At 41.9% G+C, this 24,724-nt stretch overlaps 1 protein-coding gene across 2 annotated transcripts in view; it reads right to left on the bottom strand.

The window, feature by feature from the left end:
- The window catches only part of ntn1b (netrin 1b), a 42,647-nt gene that overhangs the window by 7,883 nt on the left and 10,040 nt on the right, over window positions 1-24,724 (bottom strand). For both annotated transcript variants that reach the window (XM_069701242.1, XM_069701243.1), the window contains exons 3-6: window positions 8,983-9,171; window positions 4,774-4,923; window positions 3,525-3,578; window positions 785-859 (exon numbers count right to left, since the gene is read on the bottom strand). In XM_069701242.1, the coding sequence (XP_069557343.1) occupies window positions 785-859; window positions 3,525-3,578; window positions 4,774-4,923; window positions 8,983-9,171 (468 nt within the window). The remainder of the gene's footprint in view (window positions 1-784; window positions 860-3,524; window positions 3,579-4,773; window positions 4,924-8,982; window positions 9,172-24,724) is intronic.

Genomic DNA, 24,724 nt, shown 5'->3' with positions numbered 1-24,724 from the left:
CCGCGCCTACTCTAAAGATCCTTAATTATTACATTATATCTAGTTTTAACTCTTGGCCTGGATTTCTTGTTGGTTGAACATGATACGGCTTCTTGCCAAGGAAATAGTCCCATGCATGAACCCCAAATTGTTGCTTTCACACTTTAGCTAATTCAGCTGTTCGTTTCAGCTTCATATTTATTGTGCAGAGATGATTGTGCTATCGGGCGTCTCATCTAATTCTCTGCAAAACGCAAAACAAACATATTGTGCAAACTGTCAAGCTGCTCTAAGACACGCCTGAGAAATTATAGATGTTCTTGTATAGATTTGTATAGCTTCATGACTTTACCTAAACAGCCACACTCTTTAACACAAACATCTGGTTTGAATGTATTGACTGGTTTAGTTTCTTTTCTTTTTTTTTTTTATGTCTATGGTCATACAACTGCACAAACAGCGTTAGCTGGATCAGCTCATCAAATGAACTTTTATGAGTGACAAGATGTTGACAATCACACATCTTAAAAAGCTAAAACAAATTCCTGCACACACTTAAAAATGATTCACATTTTTAAAAAGACTATTTTCAGGGGGTAGAAATGTCAGTTTAGTGTTCACATAAATCCACATGGATGAATGAGTATTAGTGGAGCTGACCTGAGGCTGTTCGAATAAGACACTGACGTCACATCGACAGGGTGTGGATCGGCTGTGCTTGGGATGTGATTAATTGAGACATTTGACCTCATAACTGTTGCCTAACATCTGACAGACCACCTTCCCGTGTACTGGACCCACTCACCGTAGTCTTTTTTACAGTACTTCTTCATGGTGATCTTCATTTTTCCCTTGGAGGCTTTACAGTGAGATTCACAATCTGAGGACAAGAAGATAGACGAAGAGAAAGTAAACAAATTTAAACAATGCGAATGGTAAAATGTCTCCTGTAACACCAAGAAACGCGTCTCAGCATCATCCGGCACGACTCCAGCTGGATAGACTTTATATGTGGCCCCTTGTGTCGCACTATTTGTGCCCCCCTCCCCGGGGTCCAAAAGAGGACTTCAAAGTGCCACTGTGAAACCGATTAAAGCTTACACAGATCCTCCTGTGTCTGTCAACACACTCCTACTATACGCCCTCCCGTGTTTTCCATCCCAGCCCGCTCCCTCGTCAGTGTCCTGGCACGCATTGTGTGAGCTGTGACGGCTACTGAGGTCACTCCTGTACAAAAGAAGGTCATGGGGGGGAAATTAGCCAGAGATTTACCAAAAAATTAGCAGGGACCCCTTTGCAACCTCTGAGCCACATGAGGCGAGAAAGTAAATACTCCAACGCCGGCTGAGGCTAAGTGATCTGTGTCCCCCCCGAGAAGAGCAACCAGAGAGAAGCTCACAGACTTATGATTAATCTCCAAGCAGGAACCCCTTCACACCGCTGAATGTGTGCCTGGGTTTGTGTGCCAAAGGACTTTATCGATGGCCACTCTGTCATGCTGTCACGGCGCCAGGTACCTTTTGTAATGAGGAAGCTGGTGGTGGGACTAGAGGCCAAACTGAAAATTGAAATCATTTGTTCCCTCCACTTTCCACTGACTGACACAAATTGGAACCAGACCATCTGAGAGTGTACCCCCCCCCCCTCCCTCCCTCCACCTCCCTTCCCACTCTGCCTCTCCCAGAGCAATAAGCCTTGTGCTTTTTTCTGAGGGGGGGTGGGAAAGCTGGGCTGGGCAGTCTGAAGAGAAAGGAGGGGGCAGTTGAGAGAGAGAGGGGACCTTTCAGCTTGCCTGAATATGGACAAACTTCATTATTTCTTCCAGCCCTCTGTCCAGTCTTCCCCTTTCTTTCCCATTATACTCTGTGTGAATGAGGTTGCCTGGGTAATGATGGAGAAAGAAAAAAACGCCCCTCTCCTCCCTCTCAAAAAAAAAAAAAAAAAAAAGAGCGGTTTGGGACGTGGGATGGGGATCGAATTCATGTATGTAGAGAAAGCATTTCTGCTGGAATGCCTGGCTGCTTTCTGGGGTGGCGGGAAAAATAAGAAAAGAGGAAATCCTAAAGTAAATGAATTTGACGGGTCCATATCAAGCATGCCTGATTTCCATGTAAATGAAGTGGTGAGGGCGGGGGGCCTCTTTATCTCCCGCTGGCCCCTGGGGGCCTTCATCATACCTTCCTTCGATAGCTGATGTTGCCCATTAGCCCCTTAGCGCAAACGCCGCAGTGGGCCATTACACCCTCGGCTCTCATTAAGGTCCAATCTCCCGCTGTGAGGACAAACGCCCCCTTTGTGTGTCTCTGCAGCAGTGCCACGTTCTTTCTGCGGGGTCCCTTGGGACCACACTGCTCCTAATTTGGAGGGTGGTGTCTGTTTGGAGTTTCTGACAGGAATCCAAACTCCCCCCAACCTCGGCAGTCACTACAGCAGGAAGTGGGACTCGCAACAAAGCTCAATGAAGTCAGTGGCGCCACTCTCGTCAGACACTGATCGATGATCAGAGGTGACTCAGCCTATTCAAACAAACCTGCATCATGGTGGAAACTAATTAATTCACTGTAAATTAAAACAGCAACAAAAAAAAAACAGGCTTAGAAGTTGTTTGTTGCTTGTCAAGTAAATTTAAGAATTGTCATAATCAGACAGACACAGAAATGACTGTACATTAAAGCTACAGGTAAATAGTGTGACATGTCGTCTAATGTCAGCGGTGCAACATGGAGACTCTTGTCAGAGCACACGAACAATAGGGTCCGGCAGGGCTTTGCTGCTGGTGCAGCCAGCCTTGATTGAAATACAAACTGGTGCAAATGAAGCGTGTAATCAGATTAGGGCTGAGACCCCGGGGAGGCTGCTGGGCAGGCTGGGAATACAGGCAACGAGGCCACAGGGAGCACTGGCAAAATATCTGGAGTTTACATCAGCGACCGTCTGACCTCACTGACGTGTGTTTAGTCGAGCAGGGTGGAAAAACATGCGTGTGCTTGAAATACACTTATAATTACATGCATGGAGGAACAGTTAGTTTAGTTTAGTTGTGCAGTGATTGAAAAAAATCCCACCTATAAAGCTCGTTGTTTATCGTCCACTCGGTCCTTATTCAGTGTTTCTAACTGAATTCTTTGACTTTTTAATCTGATTTAGTGCTGAGTTCAGATAAAGTGATGATAGTGGGTGACTTTAACATTCATGTTGATGTGGACAATGACAAGCCTCAGTTCTACATTTAGCTCATTACTAGACTCAATTGGCTTTTCTCAACATGTAAATAAACCCACTCACTGTGGTAACCACGCCCTCGACCTGGTTCAACTGAAACTTTAATCATATTTCCTCAAAACCCTCTTTTGTCGGACCACTTTTTAATTACATTTGAAGTTACAATAATGGACTACAAAGCATGTGGGACTAAATTCCATTACAGTAGATGTTTGTCTGATAATGCTGTGTCCAAGCTGTGTCCAAGTTTAAGGAAGCAATTCCATGTTTATCTGCTTCAATGCCATGTGCCAAAGCAGTGGAAGACAGCTATGTCGACTCACCTGACGGCTCCTCGTAGCTGCTGTACGATGCTGTCGGAGATGCAACAGGGATCTCTGTGACAAAGAGACACACATAGATTCACACTGTCATCATGTTGCACTGGTTACTGAATAGAAAGCGACGGTTACATCGATGAGGAAATATAGGAGCTAAAGTTTCTTCTTGTAAGACCAGAATTTCCCCCATGAGCATCATGAAAAACATTCAGATATGAAGTTGATTTTAACACGCAGATGTGCTGAATTTCCTCTGAATGTCCTGCTCCCTACTGATTGTGGTATGCTGTTGGTACGGAGAGCCAAGGGCCGCTGGTCTTGTTAAAGTCGGAGCTGGCAGGAAGTTAGATATCACAAAAATGTAATATCATACTATTAAGACCCAAAGAGATTATCTCAAAAAAGTATACGAGAAACCAAATCCATTTTACTCTTCAGGAACCTGATTTCCTCCAACTTTTACACCACATTTGTTACCTTCACGGCAAAATTAAAGAAATCCTGTTCCAGCAGGTTCACGAGTTTAAGTTATCGTTGTGGATTCTGGCCAAACATATCGCTCCGATTCTTAGTCCCCAGAGACACACATTAAACGTCCACGCACGACTTTATCAGGAATGTCAACCCCAAGTAAAATAGTGGACAATTGTTAGTGTGCACACGTCCTCCCAGACATCACTGTTATCTTATCTATTCATGCCAGCCAGCTACTTCATGCTCCTAGCTAAAGCAGCTAGTAGTGACCCATCTCCTGCTTCTATGAGGCGTTGGCGTTTATTGCCGAGGGCCTGGAATCTGCAGGCAGAAGATACAGCCAATAAACATATCAGCCATCATTCCCTTGGACTCATTCCGGGAGGATTTATTGTGAAACGGACCGTTAACGGCGTTGAAGGCAAACAACGCGGTGTTAGTCAAGCTGTAATGGTCTGTTTATCCAGACTAAGGTTTAAACAGCCAAATATCTATCCAAAATAATGGAACCAGGGTATAAAAATAACCCATGATGAGTTTGAGCCATGGATTCATGCATAACAAGCATGTCCTGTCCTTTTCAGGTCCTATTCATAAGCACTTCAGGCAGAATTTGACATTGTTTTATATGAGGCTGTTGAATATGTAGAAAGTAACCTGGTTGAAGGCCGGCCTGAACCTGAATATAAAATGTCAAAAATCTGTGGATTCACTCATGAAGTGCATCTGAGTGAATCCTCTGTTTTGTGCAAAGGTGGAATTAACAGGTAGTCCTTACTAATGCAGGGAGCGATGGGAGAGCGACTCTGCTGGTAGCCCTTTGCACAGCGGTTGCAGGTGATCCCTGTCACTCCGTCCTTGCAGGGGCATTGGCCTGTTGTCTGGTTACACGTCTTCCCCGCTGCTCCAACTGGATGGCAGTCACATGCTTCGGAGAGAAAGGACAAAAAGATCATCAAGCTAGATTGTACACAAGTAAAACAACATGAGTTGAAAAATGAAAGCGTACAAAACAAATATTTGCCTACAAATGCCGACAGTCTGTCTGTGGCCTGTCCTCCTCTGATTCTTCATATTCCTTTACAACATAAAACCTAGTGAGAAATTATTCACATTAGAGCAGGCTGTGTTTTCCTTCCAGACCATCCCAGATGGAGAACTGGGCCTTGCACCAGCATAAAACCTCAATCAAATTGCACAGCTCTCCTCCACCCATTATGACCATAAGGTTCTTCATTAGGTCTGCTCTGGGCAGCGCACAGAGGAGTAAATAACTTGATTAATTACAGTATTTCACTTTGTGTGTACAACAAAATACGGATGTGTGTTATGCATCAGGGTGTGAGCGTCTGTGAGCTTCTTGAGAGCCGGTTTGGTGTCCTCCGCTCCGTTGTGATCTGTCAGGTTGTGTGCTCATCAGAGTGAGTTTCCAATGTAAAGCCTTTTGGCAAAGAGCTCCTTGCAAATACTGCCTGAATAATGTTTCCCATTAATGGACGAGTGGAACGCACTTCAAAGTCTGTTTAAGCTGTTAGTTGGGAGGATCGCACGTTAAATGTGAGAAAATTGTTGCGTGTGTGCGTGTGCGTGTGTGTGTGTGTGTGTGTGCGTGCGCTCTGCCAAACTTTTACCATAAAGCCCGTGTTTGAAGTGGAAGCCCAGCCTTCCCTATTAGTCCTGCATGTGTTATATGTACCCGCAGAGTCATTCGAAATTTGCTTGAAGTGGTCCAGTGGACGTTGGAGTTGCTTTTAGTTGGAATTTATGGAGCTTTATGAACATAATGAGATGCTTATGAAATCTTTTTTTTTTTTTTTTAAAAAGGTCTGACTTCTTTGTTTTTGTTCTGCTTGATTTATATCATAAAAGCTTCTGCCAAATATATTTGTGAAATAAAATCTAATGGTGACATTTTTACGGATCTACTTCATTTCCTGTGAGAATTTAACACCAACATGTTCCTTACACAATTATGAGGAAAAGTTGATTAATGGAAAAAAGAGGACAATAAAATAATCATTAAAACACACAGCAAAACTTAATGACATGGGGAGATGTTTTGTTTCACACTAAACCTTTCAACCAGGGCGGTTTTCTTTTGGCCACTGCTACATATCTATCTATAAAATAAACTGTTTTTTTGGGCACATTTATACTGCAGGCTTCAGTTTTTACAAATAATATTTCAAGGTGGAATCAGGGCAATTAAATTCAATACAAAAACTAGAAATCTGTTTATGAAAAGATTGATATTACTGTCATGTATTTGCAACTAATAGAGCGCTGAACTGAAGGTGTAACTTTTTAGTTCTGTTCCAGATAAAACCTCAAAATCCCACTGACATTTGTAACAATGCTGTTTTAAAATCCAGGCTTGGAACAGATCAATAGGCTGCTGTGAGAGCTGTGTCATGTGTCTAGATAAGGATGATAATTAAAACAATTAAAAACATTGTTACTTAAATATAATATTAATAAATATATATATAATAATATGTTTTTAATAGACACAATTTCAACAAGCAGGACAGGTTTACGAGGCATTATTGCAACTATTCAGTGCATTTCTTCTCCTCAAAAATTTAATGACAAGTAGTTTAATGTATTTCCAACCACTGTAATCTCAGAAGTCAACCTCAAATGCAAAACCACAGTCTTCCAGCCTGCACAGGGGGGTGCTACAAACTGGAAACATTAATTAATTTCAACCTGCGGTGGGGGGCCGCAGATTTGAATGGTTGTGGAGAGGTTTGGAGAGTGCGCTGCAGTGATCCATGTACCAGCTCCATCTCTGTGGACTCGCTGTGCCTTGTTAAAGGCTTAGTCTGTCAAAAGTACGAGTGGGACTGGAGAAAAAAAAAAAACTGTTTGGGGTGGGGAGGAGGGGAGGGCACTGTGGTCCTCCAAGAGCCATGTTTACACTGCGCTTGATGAGGGGTGAAGTTGTTAATCTGGGAAATAAAGCATGAGGCATTCCACATTGCCACTGGAGATGTAGGCGCTGTAAGGAGCAGAAGAGGCATTTCTTTTTCTTCACTAAACCTCCAGCTATTAAGCAAATTGTTGAGAGGACATTTTGTTGAGATGTGGAGTGTTGGGGAGGAAGAGGGGGCTCAGGAATGGGGAATGAAAGCAGACTTCCTCCTGGCTGTTTTGGCGCAGTGTTGTATTTCCTGTCCAACAACAGCAGAGTGGGATGGTTGGTTGATTTGAACAATAAATATAGTGGTTTTTAACTGATGTCACATCACCCTGCTTTTGTCACCTGAGGAGAAAGGCAGCAATCAGGCTGCTTGGGTTTGATCCCAGAGCAATGAGCTGGGGATGTGGAGAAGTGCTTGAACTGTTCGAGTTACTGATCCAGCTGTTTGGAAAGACTTCGCAGAGATGTATGGATGTTGCTACACCATAAGGCGAAGTGAGAGCCTCTGTTAAACTTAACCTGCTCTTAGCTGCAACCCTTTGAACTGAACTACTCCCCAAATATAGCTTGTGAAAATGTTTAGGCTGGCAGAGCGAAGCAAGGCTGCAGAGACCCATTTGTCACATTTTAAGCTAAGTAGAGATGATCTATCAAGCTTGTGTTCAGCAGAACACTGCCACATGCCGTAAATCGATCCTGGCGCTCTGCTGGAGAGTGATCCCCGACTGTCTCCGATATAAAATGCCTCTGTAAACACATTTGTAGGCCCCGTTTCTCATACCATCATCATCCTTTTACTAGGGTTGAAGAAGTCAAAGAGAATTAAGCTGGAAGGAAGGTTGTGGCATGTGATAGGAAATATCATGTTGCTGTTCCTGTATTTAAATAGCCAGCGGTGCACCAATGATAGGGGCACCAGAGGACAGGCATCCCGAAGCGCTGTCACCAGCCAATCACAGCTCAGCAGTGGATGTGGCTGGAAGACCGCAATATGTGCAGCTAGCCAAAGTCACTCATTTCTCATTAGTATGTGGTGAGAGATTGGAGTGTAAATACACAATGGCAGCCAGGAATATTGTTTAAAAGCTGCAATCAGAAGTAGTAAAAGTTAGAATAGATCCAAGGATCCATCTACCTTTGTTGTTAGAGAACTCTCTTAGTATAGGTAGGGACAAGCATTTTGTTTATCATAGGGATATTTTTGCCAGGGAAAGTTTAGCCAGAGTGACAGCCATTTGTTTGCTCAGCGCCTCGGAGCCAGCCTTTTCTCCCAGAGGTGCAGCGAGACAGAAGGAGTGCAGCTTTTGTCTCCACACACATTAATCCTTGGCAGCTTGGTCTCAAACCTGACGTATGTGCTCACACCTGTGTATGTGTTGTTTTTTCTGCCTCTGCACATGTGTATGTGCGTTGTTAAGTATGAATGGAGGAGAGGGGTGATTAGCGAGTTGTTTCCACTGCCCTGCTCGGTGGATCAGCTCACACCTCTGTTCCGTTTGTTATGTTTGTCTCGTCACGGATTCACAGAGAACCTCAAATAGCCTGGGAGTTGCACGGGTCTGTTCACTGACACCAAGACAGGTGGCTGCTTTTCTCAAAACTTTTTAAAGAAATCCTGTAATACCTGAGCACGGTGAGGGGTTTAGAAGTTAAAATCATTTTCTTCTTAAAAGTTTGTATATATTATCTTGTAGACTTATTTGCTCAAACTGGTGATGTCTGTACACTGATAATAATAATTATGTAATAATAATGCTAATTTCTACACCCCCACAAAGGCTTTACCAGCTATGGAGGCAACATTCATTACTTAGTCAAGTCTGTGAGTGCAGAGTAGGTTTTAAGCTGCTTTATTTGTATATCTATGAATGAAAAGTGCTATAAAATTAAAATCATCTCTACTTTTTGCTTTAACGACTGCAACTAGAAATGCAGTCCAGATGTGTAAATCATTAGAATTTATATATCTGACAAAAAGATTGAGGAGAATTTCTATTTCAAGAATCCTGGTGACTGTGCTCAGATAAAGTTATATAGCATTCAACCTTCGTTTCATCCCGTTACCTTTGCAAGCTCTGCGGTGAGAGATGGACTTGGTCATGTCCCTGTAGTAACCCTCCTTGCAGTAGTGACAATGGCGTCCTGCCGTGTTGTGACGACAGTTGAGACAGACCCCACCGCTCCTCCGGCCCGACAGCTTGTACAGCTCCATGTTGAAACGACAGCGACGGGCGTGCAGGTTACAGTGGCAGGCTGGACGGAGAGACAGAGAGAGACACATTCAACATTCATACAAGAACTCCAACCTTGACATCTTACCACTTGGCTAAGCATAATAAGCTCAATATGCTGTTTCAAACAGTCCTGATCACTGTCCTGTCCACTGTCCTGATTAGTTTTGCTGATTTAGATTTTTTTTTTTTAGCTCAGTTACATGGTTAAATAATTATCCCCGGTCAGTTTAGAAATTTCAAACCCTTGGACTCATGAATTCAAATGCAGTGTCATCAAGCTAAAAAAACAGCACTGTTTTTCTAAGCTCCTGAACTGCTGACATCTTGGAAATAGAAGCTCGTTATCTGACAGCGAAGAACTTAACAAACAACATTTACACGCTTTCCGATTTCCTTCAATTGTGATGCACAGCCAAATGCAGTTGGCTGAGATCCTGAGAAAAAAAACTAATTTGAAAGACATCACAAAGTCTCAATCTCCTGGTACAAGTTTGTGAAATTAAGACAACGGGTTACTGAAACAGATGGCGTGGCTTGGCCTGCTTTGGTCTGGCTTGAGAATAATGAAGCCTGTAAAAGAAACGTCCTGGTTCAGGATCTCTTTCGCTCAGCCACCTGCTTGTGAATTTAACCTCTGACCCCTGGTGATGTCAGGCAAGAAAACTTTCTTCCGCTCTCCCACACATCTGAGACTTCTGTGATTTAATGTCACTGCTATTTTTACTTGTTAATATTGACCCTGAGTTCATATTCCTCATGCATACATATATTCGATGAGGAATTCATTTTAAAATAGATAATCGAATGAAAAAATTGAATAAAATGAATAGGCTACATGATCTTGTAGAATGATTAAAGAAAATATTAAAACCCAGCTCATCACATGAATGTTAGTTAAAGTAAATAAGAATAAATGATATGTGAAGCAGCGTGTTCATGTGATGTGAAGCAGCGTGTTCGTGTGATGTCAAGCAGCGTGTCTGTGATGTGAAGCAGCGTGTTCGTGTGATGTGAAGCAGCGTATTCATGTGATGTGAAGCAGTGTCTGTGATGTGAAGCAGCGTGTTCGTGTGATGTGAAGCAGCGTGTTCATGTGATGTGAAGCAGTGTCTGTGATGTGAAGCAGCGTGTTCGTGTGATGTGAAGCAGCATGTTCGTGTGATGTGAAGCAGCGTGTTCATGTGATGTGAAGCAGCGTGTTCGTGTGATGTGAAGCAGCGTGTTCATGTGATGTGAAGCAGCGTGTTCGTGTGATATGAAGCAGCGTGTTCGTGTGATGTGAAGCAGCGTGTTCGTGTGATGTGAAGCAGCGTGTTCATGTGATGTGAAGCAGCGTGTTTGTGTGATGTGAAGCAGCGTGTTCGTGTGATGTGAAGCAGCGTGTTCGTGTGATGTGAAGCAGCGTGTTCGTGTGATGTGAAGCAGCGTGTTTGTGTGATGTGAAGCAGCGTGTTCATGTGATGTGAAGCAGCGTGTTTGTGTGATGTGAAGCAGCGTGTTCGTGTGATGTGAAGCAGCGTGTTCATGTGATGTGAAGCAGCGTGTTTGTGTGATGTGAAGCAGCGTGTTCATGTGATGTGAAGCAGCGTGTTCATGTGATATGAAGCAGCGTGTTCATGTGATATGAAGCAGCGTGTTCATGTGATGTGAAGCAGCGTGTTCATGTGATGTGAAGCAGTGATGTGAAGTGATGTGTGCGTCTGTTCAAGCTAATTAGAATTAATGCTAGGTAGAATGCAGCCTTGTAAAGTAAAGTAATTCAAAGGAGATTGTTTTTTGGGGAATGTGTGCTGTTGTTTCACAATCTATAAAAGTGTCTCTTTTATATCAAATACTTATTTAACATTAAACACTTTGGGTTCCTTATTTGACAATCCTTGTGTTTTTAAGTTTTGCTTTTTAGTTCACTTTTTTTTTTCCCTTTAGTTGGCTGAATCAGGCACGTAGCGAGCACTTCCTCACATTTCAGTAATCTCCCCATCAGTGCGCCGTCTTAATGTTATTACAGAGAGATGCAGGCGATAAGACTGTCACATATGCTCCGTATTCATCAGTGACCTGACTCGCGTACAAAGTGTCTCACACCTGCGAAAAGGGACCGGAGCTGGCAGGTGGCTGGGATTCAGAAACACTCCTTCTGAATGGGGGGCCCCAGACGAACACACACACACACACACACACACACACACACACACACACACACACACACACACACACACACACACACAGTACAACACAGAGGTGTTTGGCAGCTGTCACGGGCTTATCTTCCACACTTCCCTCCCCAAGGCTGATCCAACACGCACCATACCAAGCTTTGAAGAACTCTCTCTCACACACAAATGCTCCCTCCTCCCTTTCCCTCTCAGTCTTTGCTGCTTTCTTATCCCAGATGTTATCTCCACTTAAGGGAAGTGTGAGGGAAAATGCAACAGGGATTTTCTTTTTCATGAATAGGAAATAGAATGCCCTCAGTTTTCCGCGCTGAAGAAAGCCGATGCTGGTACTATACTTTCATCTTTAATATTCAGAGACAGATGTGTTTACTGTAACACTGCAGCCGTCACTTTAAAGTATACAATTACTGAACAGTCAAAGATGGGGAAAAAAAGCACGCTATACATCATTATTTTAATATTTTTCTTGGTGCCAACAAGAATGCCAACAAAGTCAAATAAATGAAGTCAGCTATTCCTAAGCATAAATTTCATTTTGCAGACAGTCTCTAACGAAGGTAAAACAAAAATAATTTTAAAAAAAAGGTTCTACTCTGTGTGAGAGCGTCATGAGATATATAGGAGCTATCGCCACAGCTGTGCCCAGGGCCTTCTAATGAGCGCTGTGCTATCTCATCCACACATCCCCAGTCTGCTCACACAGTCACCGCAGTGGTTGTCCCGCAGTGACAATAGTTCGAGTAACGATAAGGCGTGTGTGGAGCACCGGGCTCCAGACGTAGACAAAATATTGGAAACAGCTCTCAGTATAACCCAGTTCAGTTCAACAGCAACACAAAAGACACTCTCTAAAATGATCCTTAAAATAATTCAACATCATCAGATTGAATAACAACTGAACATTATAATCCTCACAATGGGAACATTCGTTGCTGGGCTGTTGTATTAATGCGTCACCTGTCAGTGTTGTTAATGTTATGGCTGGCCGGTGTATGTTGTTGATAACAGCGTCCTGAACCTACCAGTAGGCCTAGTAAGCGCCTACTAGCCCAGATGTTTGTGACAGATGTGTGATGATAACCGCCTATTCAATATTCTGATAAGTGGCGGGACCGAGCTCTGACTTTGATAGATCTATACAGAAATGGTTACTGCAAAGCAGCTGCTTGCTGTGATTGGACATCCAAAGAGGCAAGCTGTCTTTTCTGGGTCTGCTTTCATTTGGTTTCAAGGGGCTACTTAGAGCTATGCTATTCCAATCTATTTATGTTCAAGTGCCATCTATCAGGCTTAGTGAAGGAAGCGCTCTGGGTGGGTGTGCATATTGCATGAAAATTACACATCCCACAGCTCGGCAGAGGCGGTTTTTCGCCCTGTCTGCAGAAGAGAGCACACTTCAGGAACAATCACACGTCTGTACATGATGACCTCTAATGAAATGTGGTTACGGATGGTTTGAAGAACTCGGCGTCGCAGCAGCAGGAATTTACCAACCCTGTCAACAGGTGTCTTAAGTTTAACCATACAACATGCATGTGTGCGCGTGAGGGAGGCCGACTTGCGGCAGGGTTTGTGCGTGATCTGGATGGAAAAGAATGCGCCGCTTCTTCAGAGTCAGAGAAGGAAGAAATTCCTGCACAATTGTTGTTTATCCAGAACCAGTTCCTTTCTCACTGTGCATAATCCTGAACAGTCACTCATATCATGAGCTGACGACGTGAGCCAAATCAAACCGTTTTCATCACAGCCTGTGAGCTGAGGAAAAGACAGCGCTTAACACATTACAGAGCCATTTTTTCATGACGACTGTTGGTTTAGTGACACACAAACACAAACTGACTCTTTCACTGCACAGTATGTAGAGCTTATACAATGGTTGCATCACACCTGTGCTATATATGTGGGCGATGTTTCAGAAGTGTTACAAGAGTTCATTAATACCCATGAACTGCCTTTGTATTATGCTGTATAAAATAAAAAAAATTTTTTTTTTTTTTTAAACAGTTAATACTTTAAATTAAACTTTGTAATTACACTATGAATATTTTGGAGTACCAAAGAAATAAACCCTGGGAACTAAATTGTACTTTTATAGCTTGCATACCCTAAACTTGAACAAAAAAAGAAAAGTGAGTTTTCTCTCACATTTTCACTGCTGTCTGCCTCTGGTCGTGTAGTATCATTTAAAACTAACTAACATAAGCTTTGATTGTTAGATTGATTCCACAGTGGATCCACTTTTTATAAAATTATAACATTATAACATAACATCATAATAATATAATTTTAAGGGAAGGCGCATAACTATTATAGAACTACAGCTATACATTTACACCCTTCTTTACAGGCATAGCGTCATGTTTTTTTTCTCCCCAGTACCGATAAAAATCAATTGTAATATATGAAATTTAAACCTATATCCATAATAAAAAGTAGTATTTTCCTTTTTTACATTGTAACCTTCCTAATTATATTACTTGTGAGTTTATCATAATCATCAATTCACATTATAATTTAATTACCATTTCTATTCACCTCTTTGTAGTTCAGTTTTTCTTACATATTTGTCCTTGTATATGTACCCACTATTGGATGTATATATTACAAATACTTACAGTAATTTGTGATCTGTAGTCTTAACTTTTACGAAAAGAAGAGAACTATAATGGAGCTTTGACGGATGAAGTCATGACTGACTGTTACTTTTAACTACAATGCTGTTTCATTAATGAGTTGACCAAAAGATTCTGCTTTATTATCTGGAAATAATTACATGTTAGGATTATAGAGACACGAGAGTCGCTGATCACATTATGTTGTATCGTTGTTATTATACTCGAAGGCTTTGAATAAATCACAAATGATTTCTGCTGTGAAAGTCAAAAATAAATAATTGTCATTAATACAGTTTTATAGCTGCTGTGGCTCTAAAATGATGCACTGTGACAAATTCTTATTGAAGCCAAACAAGCTTTTCTGTCAAAGCATTCAAGGACTTTCTTTGATAAAGCACGTTTGACTGTGTAATGCAAAAACATAAAAAGTCAGCGCCGTGATCCGCCCACCCCCCACTCAGCTGCCTCCAGGTCTGCTTCCACCAAACACACGATTCCCAGAATAAATATTTCGATCACACATCACTGCAGCAGCTGGGATTTTGATGAGGGCAAAGACAACAACAAAGGACTTCGGCAACAAGTTCTCCAGATGATTAATCCTTCTACAAGTTCCGGGCTGCTTTTGATGATTTTAGAAAAAAATGTAAACAGTGAGAGGAAGACAACTGGAGCTGAGACAGGGAGATTTCTATCTCGCACAGAATGGATCAGGTTTGCGCAATGACCTTTATCCCCGTCACCTTGGTGTCATATAAACAAATAGAGCATCAAAACAGTGTGCCAATATGAAAATGATTTAAAGAGTCTTTTCTTTGATCAGGTCAGAATGGAAAAGACATGAACGAGACAAACAACTGAATTGGAACATGAGGAGTGAGTATGTGTGATGTGGTTTTAATCAGACACATATTATAGGTAGGAGGATGTTTGAAAAATGAGAATACTGTACTGCAAACTTTACTACACTCTCCTGTGTGCTGAAAGGGCCGATGCCAGAGCCTTGTGACATTACTGTCACCTTATTCTAGCAGTTTACTTTAGATTTCTTCCACTGTTTCTCTTTTATGTTTTTTTTTTTTTTTAAGGACAAACCGCAGAAGCAACATGCTCTAAACAACAGCATACAGAATTAACCTTAAGGCCTGTCATACAACAAACACATTGCAAGTGAATAACCAGTGAAGGTTGCCATTGCTTAAAGATGCAGTTCTGTTAATGACCACCAGGTGGTAGCTTAAAAAAAAACACTATTGAGGAGCCCCAAGTGACAAAAAAATAAAAAACATCAACTTCTGTTGACTTTTTTCCACAAGAAGTTTGGATCTATAGAGACATGTAGTGTGAGTCTCCGGTGGTGTTTGATGCTGCAAATTATACAAGTAGTTCCGACCCAGCGATCTGATTGGTCAACGGTACATTTGGAACGTGCTCATCACTAGAAATATCACTCCGCCTTCTCAATGGGAATATATAATTGGAATTGAATTTCATATAATGTGCAGTATAATGTTGTTTTACTTGTTACAGGTCTATTAAATGTGACCCATTTGGTGAAATCGAGTCTCTTTTGGTCCTTTTTTGTAGCTCCGAGCACCCGTGTACCGTAACACCACAGATAGTCGGGCACTTAAAATGATAGCCCCGGCTAGTTTGACCGGTTTGGTTTTAACACGTGACACGGTGCTAAAACCTTAAAAATATACGAGTCCATCGATATCTTTTTTTCAGCGGATATCTTACTTACAACGAGATTGAGCGAGCGTAGCAGTTTAGTGTTTCTATGTGCTGTATTTATTCATTTTGATAAACCATCTCTAGTAATCTCGTCTCTGTTGCTAGGGTCGTTGCTAAGGGTCGGACTACTTCCTGGAGTGGTAAACATTGATATATTACATTCACTTCTATTCAGGCGACTGATTGTTTTCCAATTGTTAGTCTCACCCCATGTACTGCCATGGAAATGGAGATCACACTCACAAAATGTTTTGTATTTTGAGAGCGAATTGCCGCACAATATGAATACATTTAGATTTAGATTACATATTTTATTTAGGTGGTTACTTGTTGTATGGGTGTGCTTTAATGTGATTATTGGCACTTCAGTGATGCTTACGGACCGCAACACTGCCGTGCCAATAATCAAGTTTAAAGCACATCCTCTAGTGTAACATTGCTTAATTAATGATGACTTACGAGAAAATTAAATCTTAAGGTCAAACTGAAACTATAACTATTGCAGCTATTTTGCACAATTTTCAAAGCCTAGTTTTTACACATCTGTGGAAACAGTAAGCTGGGAACGTCTGAGTTCGATATACAGTATATTTACACATGTATGCAGCCTGACCATTCGCTGGCACTGATACGAAATAGATCTGGTTATGCGAGCTCTGTGGAAGAGATAGTTATGAAGGGCTCAGTCATAGGTAATAAAAACACAATGGTTTTTACTTTCAAGTGATTTGTGCACCACCGAAAACATAATTCTAAATATTATATTCCATTTTTTCCAATAAATCCCACTAAATATTTATGTCTTGCTGCAAAACCAATTGTCCTCCGGGGATAAATAAAGTTGAAGTTAAACCCTAGACACTGGACCTTTAATACGAGACATTATTTTAACCTTTTTAAAGAAGCACATGTCGTTTCACTTTACTACACTCAGCATTTGGGAGAAGCCATCACAGTGTCGTTCAGGTGCGCTCCAGCAGCACTACACGTGGGGCCATTTGAGTTTTTGGCTGGAAAACACTGACCAGATGCAGCAAGTGGTAACCCCAAATTTTCAGGCTTCAAATCATCTTTACAGAAACCTTTAGGTGACATCACATCAGATATTTTACAATCTGTGACAGCAAAGCAAAGCTGACAAGTGCTCTGTCCTCTTCAGAATGGATGTGAAGCCCAGAGGGTAACAGATCAGTGTAGCTGCACCTGCCTGGTTGTATGTGGACAGATGCTATCAGTCTAATGATGCCATCATGGCCAATTTAGCAGTAACACCTCTGTTCCCTGTGGGGAGCTGTGTCTGCTCTGCTACCATAACAGCACACAGAGAAACATAATGAGTCATTATTCAGCTCACCTTTCCCCTCTGAGGAGCTGTCAGACCACAGAGAGGGCACTCTGTACCCTGGGACCAGATTAAAAAATGAAGAGGTAGAAGCTGAGCTAATGAATTGAGTTATCGTCACGATGAAAGATGATCGAAAGCCAGCTCACTCATCCACCTCACCACAGGGTCTGAGCATGTTCCCATGTGTGTGTAAAAATCTGCTGCATCTTTGTGTTCAACATTCGTGTACACATAAACTGATCCATCCAATCAGCGCGACCTCCTCCCGACACTGCCAGTCTGTCCACTTTGTTACATGACTACCTTCTTTGACAAACCAGTGGGACCATTACTGTCTCTTGGTCAGTGTGTCTTATGTTTAGCAATTCCTCTGCCTCCCCCAGTGATAATTGTACATGTAATAAATGTAGGTTATTTGCTGTGTTGAAGGCTCTGAACTACAAATGCAGCTTCCCACCATGGAAATTCAATCGTAGTTAGCCAGCCCCTAGTAGCCAATGTGAGTTGAGAGTTTTCCCCTTCACTTAAATAGAAGGGGTAAAGTGGATATGATGCCATTGACAGGCTATCTGATAAAACTGACATTTTTGACAATTGACAATTCCAAAGTTGTCTGTGTTTTAACATTGTTGAAAAGATTTGGAATTATGTAGGTACAAAACTAACCAAAATAAAAGCTAACATTTTTAGCTTGTAATATATGGAAAAAAGGTCTTGTTCCTTAAGTTTTCTGTAGTTTGTCACAAATCTGTTCCAACCCTTTAAGACATCAAGATAGATATTTTATGACAATACTTGACATTATTACCATTTGAATGCATCACGTAAAGGGTACGGTTATTAATCCATCACATCAAGGGAAACATTACTAATTTATGTTAAAAAAAAATGTGACCACAAACTTTTGTATGTTATGTTATGTTATTCCACTATACTTAATTCATCAGGGTGCCCTGGTGTTTAGAGAGACCTCTTTAACTGGTCAACACTCAGTTCAAACTGTCATGTTGGGTCAAATCACCCCTGTGTCCTTGAGAAAGATACTGAATACCTATCAGCTATAGCTGACCTCTGACCTCCCAGGAATTTGCCCGTGGGTATTAAGAGGAATCAAGAATTTGGTTATAAACATTCCTTAAGAAATTAGTGCCACCACTACTCTGTAGAAAATCTATCTGGCATTGTAAATGTTGCCATGCAGCTCGTGTATATTATTTTATTTTTGTGAGGTCTGATACGGACGTCTTTATCCCCCCCCCCCGAAACTCTAGGCTAATAGCAGAGTGCTCTCCCGTTGATTAATAGTTGAAAAATGTGTGTGTCTTTTCCACCTGACACTTTTCCCCTCCTCTCTCTGTGAACTGTCTCTCTGTGGGAATGAGTCTCTCCCTCGAGTTGCAGGCCCCCTCGCCGTGCATCAGGCGCTGATGTCATGGGGGGGCGTTCCCTTTCTTTACGAGCACAGCTCTGTGATCTCTGGTGGAGATCAATTAGTTGAGCAATCAGCCCACCCCGTGCTTTTGTGTGAGTAAATGCTCGTAAACCGTTCGGTTGCCTGGCGAACGGGGAATGCACTGCCTCAACATAAACAGCCACCCAAGTCTGCCTGGCCAAAGTAGCACTCCAGGCTCCCTCTCAGTACAGTATATGTATGTCATTAGGTAATGCAATGTGACATCAGCTCATGCAACGCCCCATTAGCCGGTGTAATTTAAGATTAGCTGGTAATAATTTGCGTGGGTCAGGTAATGACCTGTTAGAAGTCACTCTCACAAGAACAGTAGTTCTCTCTGACGGGCTTTAATGGTGGCTGGGTGATCTGCAAACATACTGACTGTACCGGCAAAATAAATCTGAGAATTATACTATATTGTAAATGCGTTAGATGTTTTCACAAAGAGACAAATAGTATAGGGAAATATTTCTTATCCTCTATGTTAATCCTGTCTGATCTGAACCATGACCCTTTTACTTGCAAGAAAAAAAGACCGGACATTTTGTAATTGTGCAGTCAGTAATGACCAGAGTCATTCACTCCCCTTTCTAAACAGCCGCTGCTAGGTGATGCCAATGATAACACACCCTCTCTTATGAATAATAATGCATAATGGCCAGCATATCTCAGCCCATTTATCCTCTTGTTATAGGGTTGGGAGCGGTCCAGGGGAGGCGGGAGTGGGCGTACTGCTGGTTCGGTTTGCTGGAACGTACACTATGTAATTGCAACGATCTCGCATGGGATCTTTGTTGCGCATCACCCATTTTCAATCACACTTTTGTCTTGTCTTTTTGTAAACTCAGTAATCAAAGCTGCAATATCATGAAGAAAAAAAAGGAGGAAATAGCAACAAATGGGACATAAAGACCCAAAGAGGAGGAGAAAAGGGGAGCATGTGTTTTAGCTTTTTAGGTTAGCTTTTCCTCAGATGTCCAAGTCTGTCCTCAAGGTCTGACTAAGAGCTGACCCCTCCACCTCAAAGATCAAGTGTTTTTCACATTATGCCAGATCTTCAACTAAGTCACATGATCAAATATTTGATGTTGGCTTCATGATCGACCATTGTTAGAAGCAAGAGTGGACTTACAATGACCAGTTAAAGCCTAAAGCTGTTGGATTGTCAGGACACATCCTGCTGTCACTGGTTTTCAGGCATCTGATTATACTTCCTTTTTATGGTGTGTGTGTGTGTGTGTGTGTGTGTGTGTGTGTGTGTGTGTGTGTGTGTGTGTGTGTGTGTGTGTGTGTGTGTGTGTGTGTGTGTGTGTGTGTGTGTGTGTGTGTGTGTGTGTGTGTGTGTGTGTGTGTGCACGCGCATGCATGAATGTGAACAGACGTGCAACTGCGTCAGCAATTAAATATGTCTGCTATGACTGTTGTTGAATTATTTTCTTGAGTAATATTCTCATAAAAGCTTATTAGTTTCTGATATATCTGTATGTTTTTGTTTGATGCCTTGTATATTTTCATTTATGAACTGGAGTGCACTCTGTAGGTGTGGAAACAGGCTGACAGGAGTGTTGCTCCTTTCCTTCCTCAAGTTTATTTCCTCAAGTTTATGGGAGAGGTGATGAAAAGGTCTTTGGTCATTAAGCTTGAGAAGCAAATTCAAATCCCTCTGTTCTGTTTCTAAAGAAAGCTCCGGCAGTGTGTGGATTTTATGGATACAGACATGTTTTACCCATTTGAACTGTTCATTCATCCATTGTTAAAATAGTTTAACAATTTAAAAAAATTTAAACCAGCTGTTTAAACACTGTAGTTATCCATTTAGCTCAGCATTTTGACAATTTATCAAAAACATTAAGTTAATTATTTGAACTATTCCTGCATTGCTTTCTTTTATTTGGACAATTTATTAAAAATGTCGGTATAACAAACATTTGTCCATTAACGAATTATTTTGACGATTAATACAAATTTTAAGCTAGCTGTTTAAAAAAATTAACTATAGATTTAGCTAAGTATTTTGACAATACAATAAAAATTAATAATTTGAACGATTTATGCATTACCTTCAGCTATTTTGAAAATTTCAAGCTAAGACCATTTTTCCATTTCTCTAAGCAACCTATTTAGAAAACGAATGCAAATTTTAAGGTAGCTGTTTAAGTAGCCATAAATTTAACAAACTATTTTGACATTTTAACAAAAACTTAGTTATTTATTTGAAATAATTATCCTTTACTTTCAGATAACTATTTTGATAATTTATCAAAAAGAAATTTGTTTATCTTGCTGAACTATTTAACCTTTACTTTCAGCTAATTGTGACCATTTATCCAGCTTTTTGTAAACTATTTGAACTGTTCTTTACTTCTAGCTCACTATTTCCACTGTGTATACATTACTTTAAGCAAATTGTTTCGACTTCTTACTTGCTAGTTAGTTTTCACACTCTCCTAATCCTGAGCATATGTTTTTCAGGTGTTACAGCTCCAAACGTGGATATGTATTTTCAATGTGCGGAACAGGTGAAAGTTGTTGGGAGTCACCGTTTAATTTTCTAAGCTATCAATTTCTTTATATTTATTTAAATTTTGCAGTGTTACAAAGAAAGAGCTTATGTCCTATTGTTTGAGAAACATTGACTCTGTAGATATCATTACCAACGATCTCAACACTACTATTCATCTACAAGTTTACTCACAAGGTTAGCTGGTGGAAAAAAAATGTTATTACAGATGCAGCATGAGATTTTATGGTCATTCAGTCATTGTAGCACCATATTATTTCTGTACTTATTCTCCCCTTTGTCTAGCTCACTGTATATTTCTTACTCATTGTGTCCTCTGAGTAATTTTGGATAATGGGATTTTTGTTTGGAGTGTTGGTACACTTGGGAGAGTTCGGAAAATCACCCACTTATCCCGGCTGTAATCACCACTTCGAGGCTGACCCAAATCGTTTTCTCCAGTTGGCAGCTTTAATTTACAGTAAACCTGACATCATATGAATGCAGCCTGATTGAGCTTGTGGTCAGAAGGGACATTCTCCAGACTAAACCTGTCCTAAACATGTAAACAGGACCAGGTTGCTGCGGGACTCCAGAGTTAGGCTGAGGTCCAAATCTCCCCCACCGAGTAGGGAGGTTATTTTAACACTCCGGCACGCGGCAGCTCCACTGTGTTCTGCCGTGCACTGGGAATAAGGGAGAAAGAGGCAGGAAGCCGCTTGGCTGTAAATCATAAAGCTGAGGTGACAATCCATCCTTCTTGTGGCATGTTTATTGTGCTTTTCTCCAAAGGCCTGTTCATAACTGGCAGCATTCCCATCTCAAAAATATCTCTCCTGTGTGTTTTTAGTTTGGATCAACACATTTAACCCTTTGTCTCCCTGTCTGCAGCGGTTTTTAAATCTTATTTAGAGTGAGTGGTATGTGTGGTCCCTACCCAAGTAAGATCAGGTGTTAAGTTCGTAATGTGAATTAATGAGCTCACCCCAAGAAAAAAAATACAGTCCGATTTTCTGCAGGTAGGAAGGAAAACGTTATGGAATTAATAGTTAATTATTGTTTTTGTGGAAACACTGAGAGGACACTGTCATGGTTTTGTTACTACTGTGTTCATTTTTTATCCCAAAGTTTGTCCTGGTTGCTAGGTGGCTTCCAGGACGTGGTGTTAAGTTAAAGAGGAAAAGGCTTGGTTTCTTCCTGAAGTGCACGCAGCCATACTTAGCAGGAACTCAGTGAACCTTAAGCTATTGAATAAATGAGGAAAACAAATGCTGCTACGAGCCTCAGACTCATGAGGACATCCAGTATAACGGGGCCTCAGCTGTCAATCAAACCCACATTATTTAACTGTTTGATCTATTGCTTCTAATTCCTTTATAATAAACACAGCATCAGTCTTTTGCTATGTTTAAAGGAGCATTCCACTTACTTTCCACAATAATCAATCATCTCTCACCAGACGTACAAGGGATTCACAGAAAACAATGCAGCATGAGTTTTTAACTTTATCTCGCTGATTTTTGCCTCACTATGTGCCTACATTACCCAGAATGCAGCATGACTGCCAACGGTAGTGGCTTTAGTAGTCTCCGTTTCAGCTGCCAGCCTCAAACAGAGATAATGAGCAGGGTTGCAATTTCTCAGCAATGTAACCAGCTTCTGGTGCTATGCTGTGTTGTGGGAGAGTACAAGTTGATTGTTTGACACACCAGTTGCAATATGTGCGATGCAGTCTTTGTAATATGTATATTTGCATAGATAAACCGAAGGCTTAGCAGTCACCAGTATCTTTACTGTCTTGTGCATAGTGCCACTAAAGATCAGAAAAAGCTGCTGCGACAAAGCCCAGGTACCCCACGGGTTGTTGTACATTACGGCATAATCTCACATGGTCTCTGGGTTCACTGTTCTGAGGTCATCCTTTTTCCCAGCTGCCCAAGTGGGTACCAGATACAGCGTATTATCTCCGACTCACTATCATGAGAAATTGAGTCTCACTATCTGTGTAAATAAACCACATGGCGCGCATACACACACACACACATGCAGATATAGGCATGCAACGGGCTGTTTCACTGAGTTTACATCAGCGCCAAAGGTTTTCCTGTGAGCAGAGACGGGAGGAAGCCATCTGTTGTGCGTCTCAGATCTGGGCCGATCAGAGGCGGAAGGAAGTCACTTTCTACTGTTTGGGAGTGAGCGTGTGAAGGAACCGTGAGCCATCTGCCCCACAGTAGCCGTGGTGACCTGGACGAGAGCTGTGAGGAGGATGGGAACCGTCTACATGTCCACTCAGGCTGGAAGAGTTACGGCAGACTGGAAGTCGGCTTAATCCTCCGCCTGTGGATGATTGCCGACTCCCAGTCTGACCAAGACGTCGGCCTCAGTCACATACACACAAACACACCACAAGCAGAGGGAGGTTCGCAGTTGATGAATCCCCAGGTTCTACCTCCTTTGTGCAGATGTGGAACCCAGGGATATTTATAGTCATTTAGGGAATGATGTCTGGTAGCCAGTGAGTTTTCCTCTCCTCTACCTATCCTGCTGGATATCCCCTCAAATCCAATAAGTGGTTCCTCATTCTTTCTCAGAGAAGAATTGGACACCAGGGTATGTGAGGGATGGAGGCAGAGCTCAGGAGGATGTAGAAATCCATTATGGAGTGACAGAGCCACTCTGAGACGCCCTCGCAGACATCATATGGAAAAATAAATACGAAGCAGGAACCAACAGCTCCATGTCCTCTTCATTGTGTCTACACTTAAGTGGTCTGGAGAAGTAACTGAAGTCGGCCAATTAGCTGTTGACATTCCTGATGCTTGGTGAAGGATTAAACAGCAGTCACATGTAATTTACATGATGTTATAGAGATAATAAGACTGAAAATGGACACGCATAAGGCTCCAAACATTTTAAAAAGGTCCCTAAGACTGTAGTGAAGCCCCTGCAGACTAGCTATAAATGTTGTCCTAATAAAGATCAAGACTTGATTCATCTATGACTGATCCAGTTGTCTGTTGTTGCTTTTGTCTTCCAGTAAAAAGACCCCTGTGTCGACAGCGCAGCAGGAAGGACGGCCCCAGCCAAAGGAGCTTAGCTTCGCCTCCACTGCAGAGTTCCTTAATGCTTTTTGGGGGAAAGGGGAACGTTGCACTGGGGGTGAGCCGGGTAAGTGACACTGAAGAAGTGGGTTGTGTGTGGGCGTACAAGCGGCGTTGTCACTGAGCTGGCTGTGTCGGGTGGCAGCGCAGCAGGGGAGCTGGCTGGGGGTCTGAAGCTGAGCTGCGGAGCGTGTCACTCCGCTGGCCCATTAATCATTCCCAGCCTGCCCTGTTTCAGCGCCTCAAAGGGGCTTGATGTGCACGCACTAGGTGGTCCCGATGCCACCCTGGAAGCACCAGTCTGCTCCATGTAGACAGACGGTGGACACAAAGAGTTGAGCATCCACGCGTTCACACAAACATGTGCATGTATTTCATTTTGGCTCAGTGAACAATCAGGCGCCCCAAGAACAAACAAAAATAAACAGCCGAGAAAACAAACAATTTAAACTGTCGCAGCCATTCAGGATCCACTTACTGCACCGTGCACTGTTGTCTGTTGTCAAATAAATAGACAATCATAATCAATCAATAATGATCAAAACACAATTTAAGTTGAAACCACAGAACATCTAAAATTGAGTCTGAATAGTGGGTCATATACAGTACCTATGAGGGGCAATCAAAAAGTTCCAAGACTG

Source organism: Brachyistius frenatus, unplaced genomic scaffold (assembly GCF_029030835.1).
Source record: "Brachyistius frenatus isolate BFR_SWC_R1_liver_20210118 unplaced genomic scaffold, ASM2903083v1 Contig_36, whole genome shotgun sequence".
NCBI classification, from domain to species: domain Eukaryota; kingdom Metazoa; phylum Chordata; class Actinopteri; family Embiotocidae; genus Brachyistius; species Brachyistius frenatus.
Note: the sequence above shows the minus strand (reverse complement) of the source record. Positions and strands in the feature narration are given on the sequence as shown.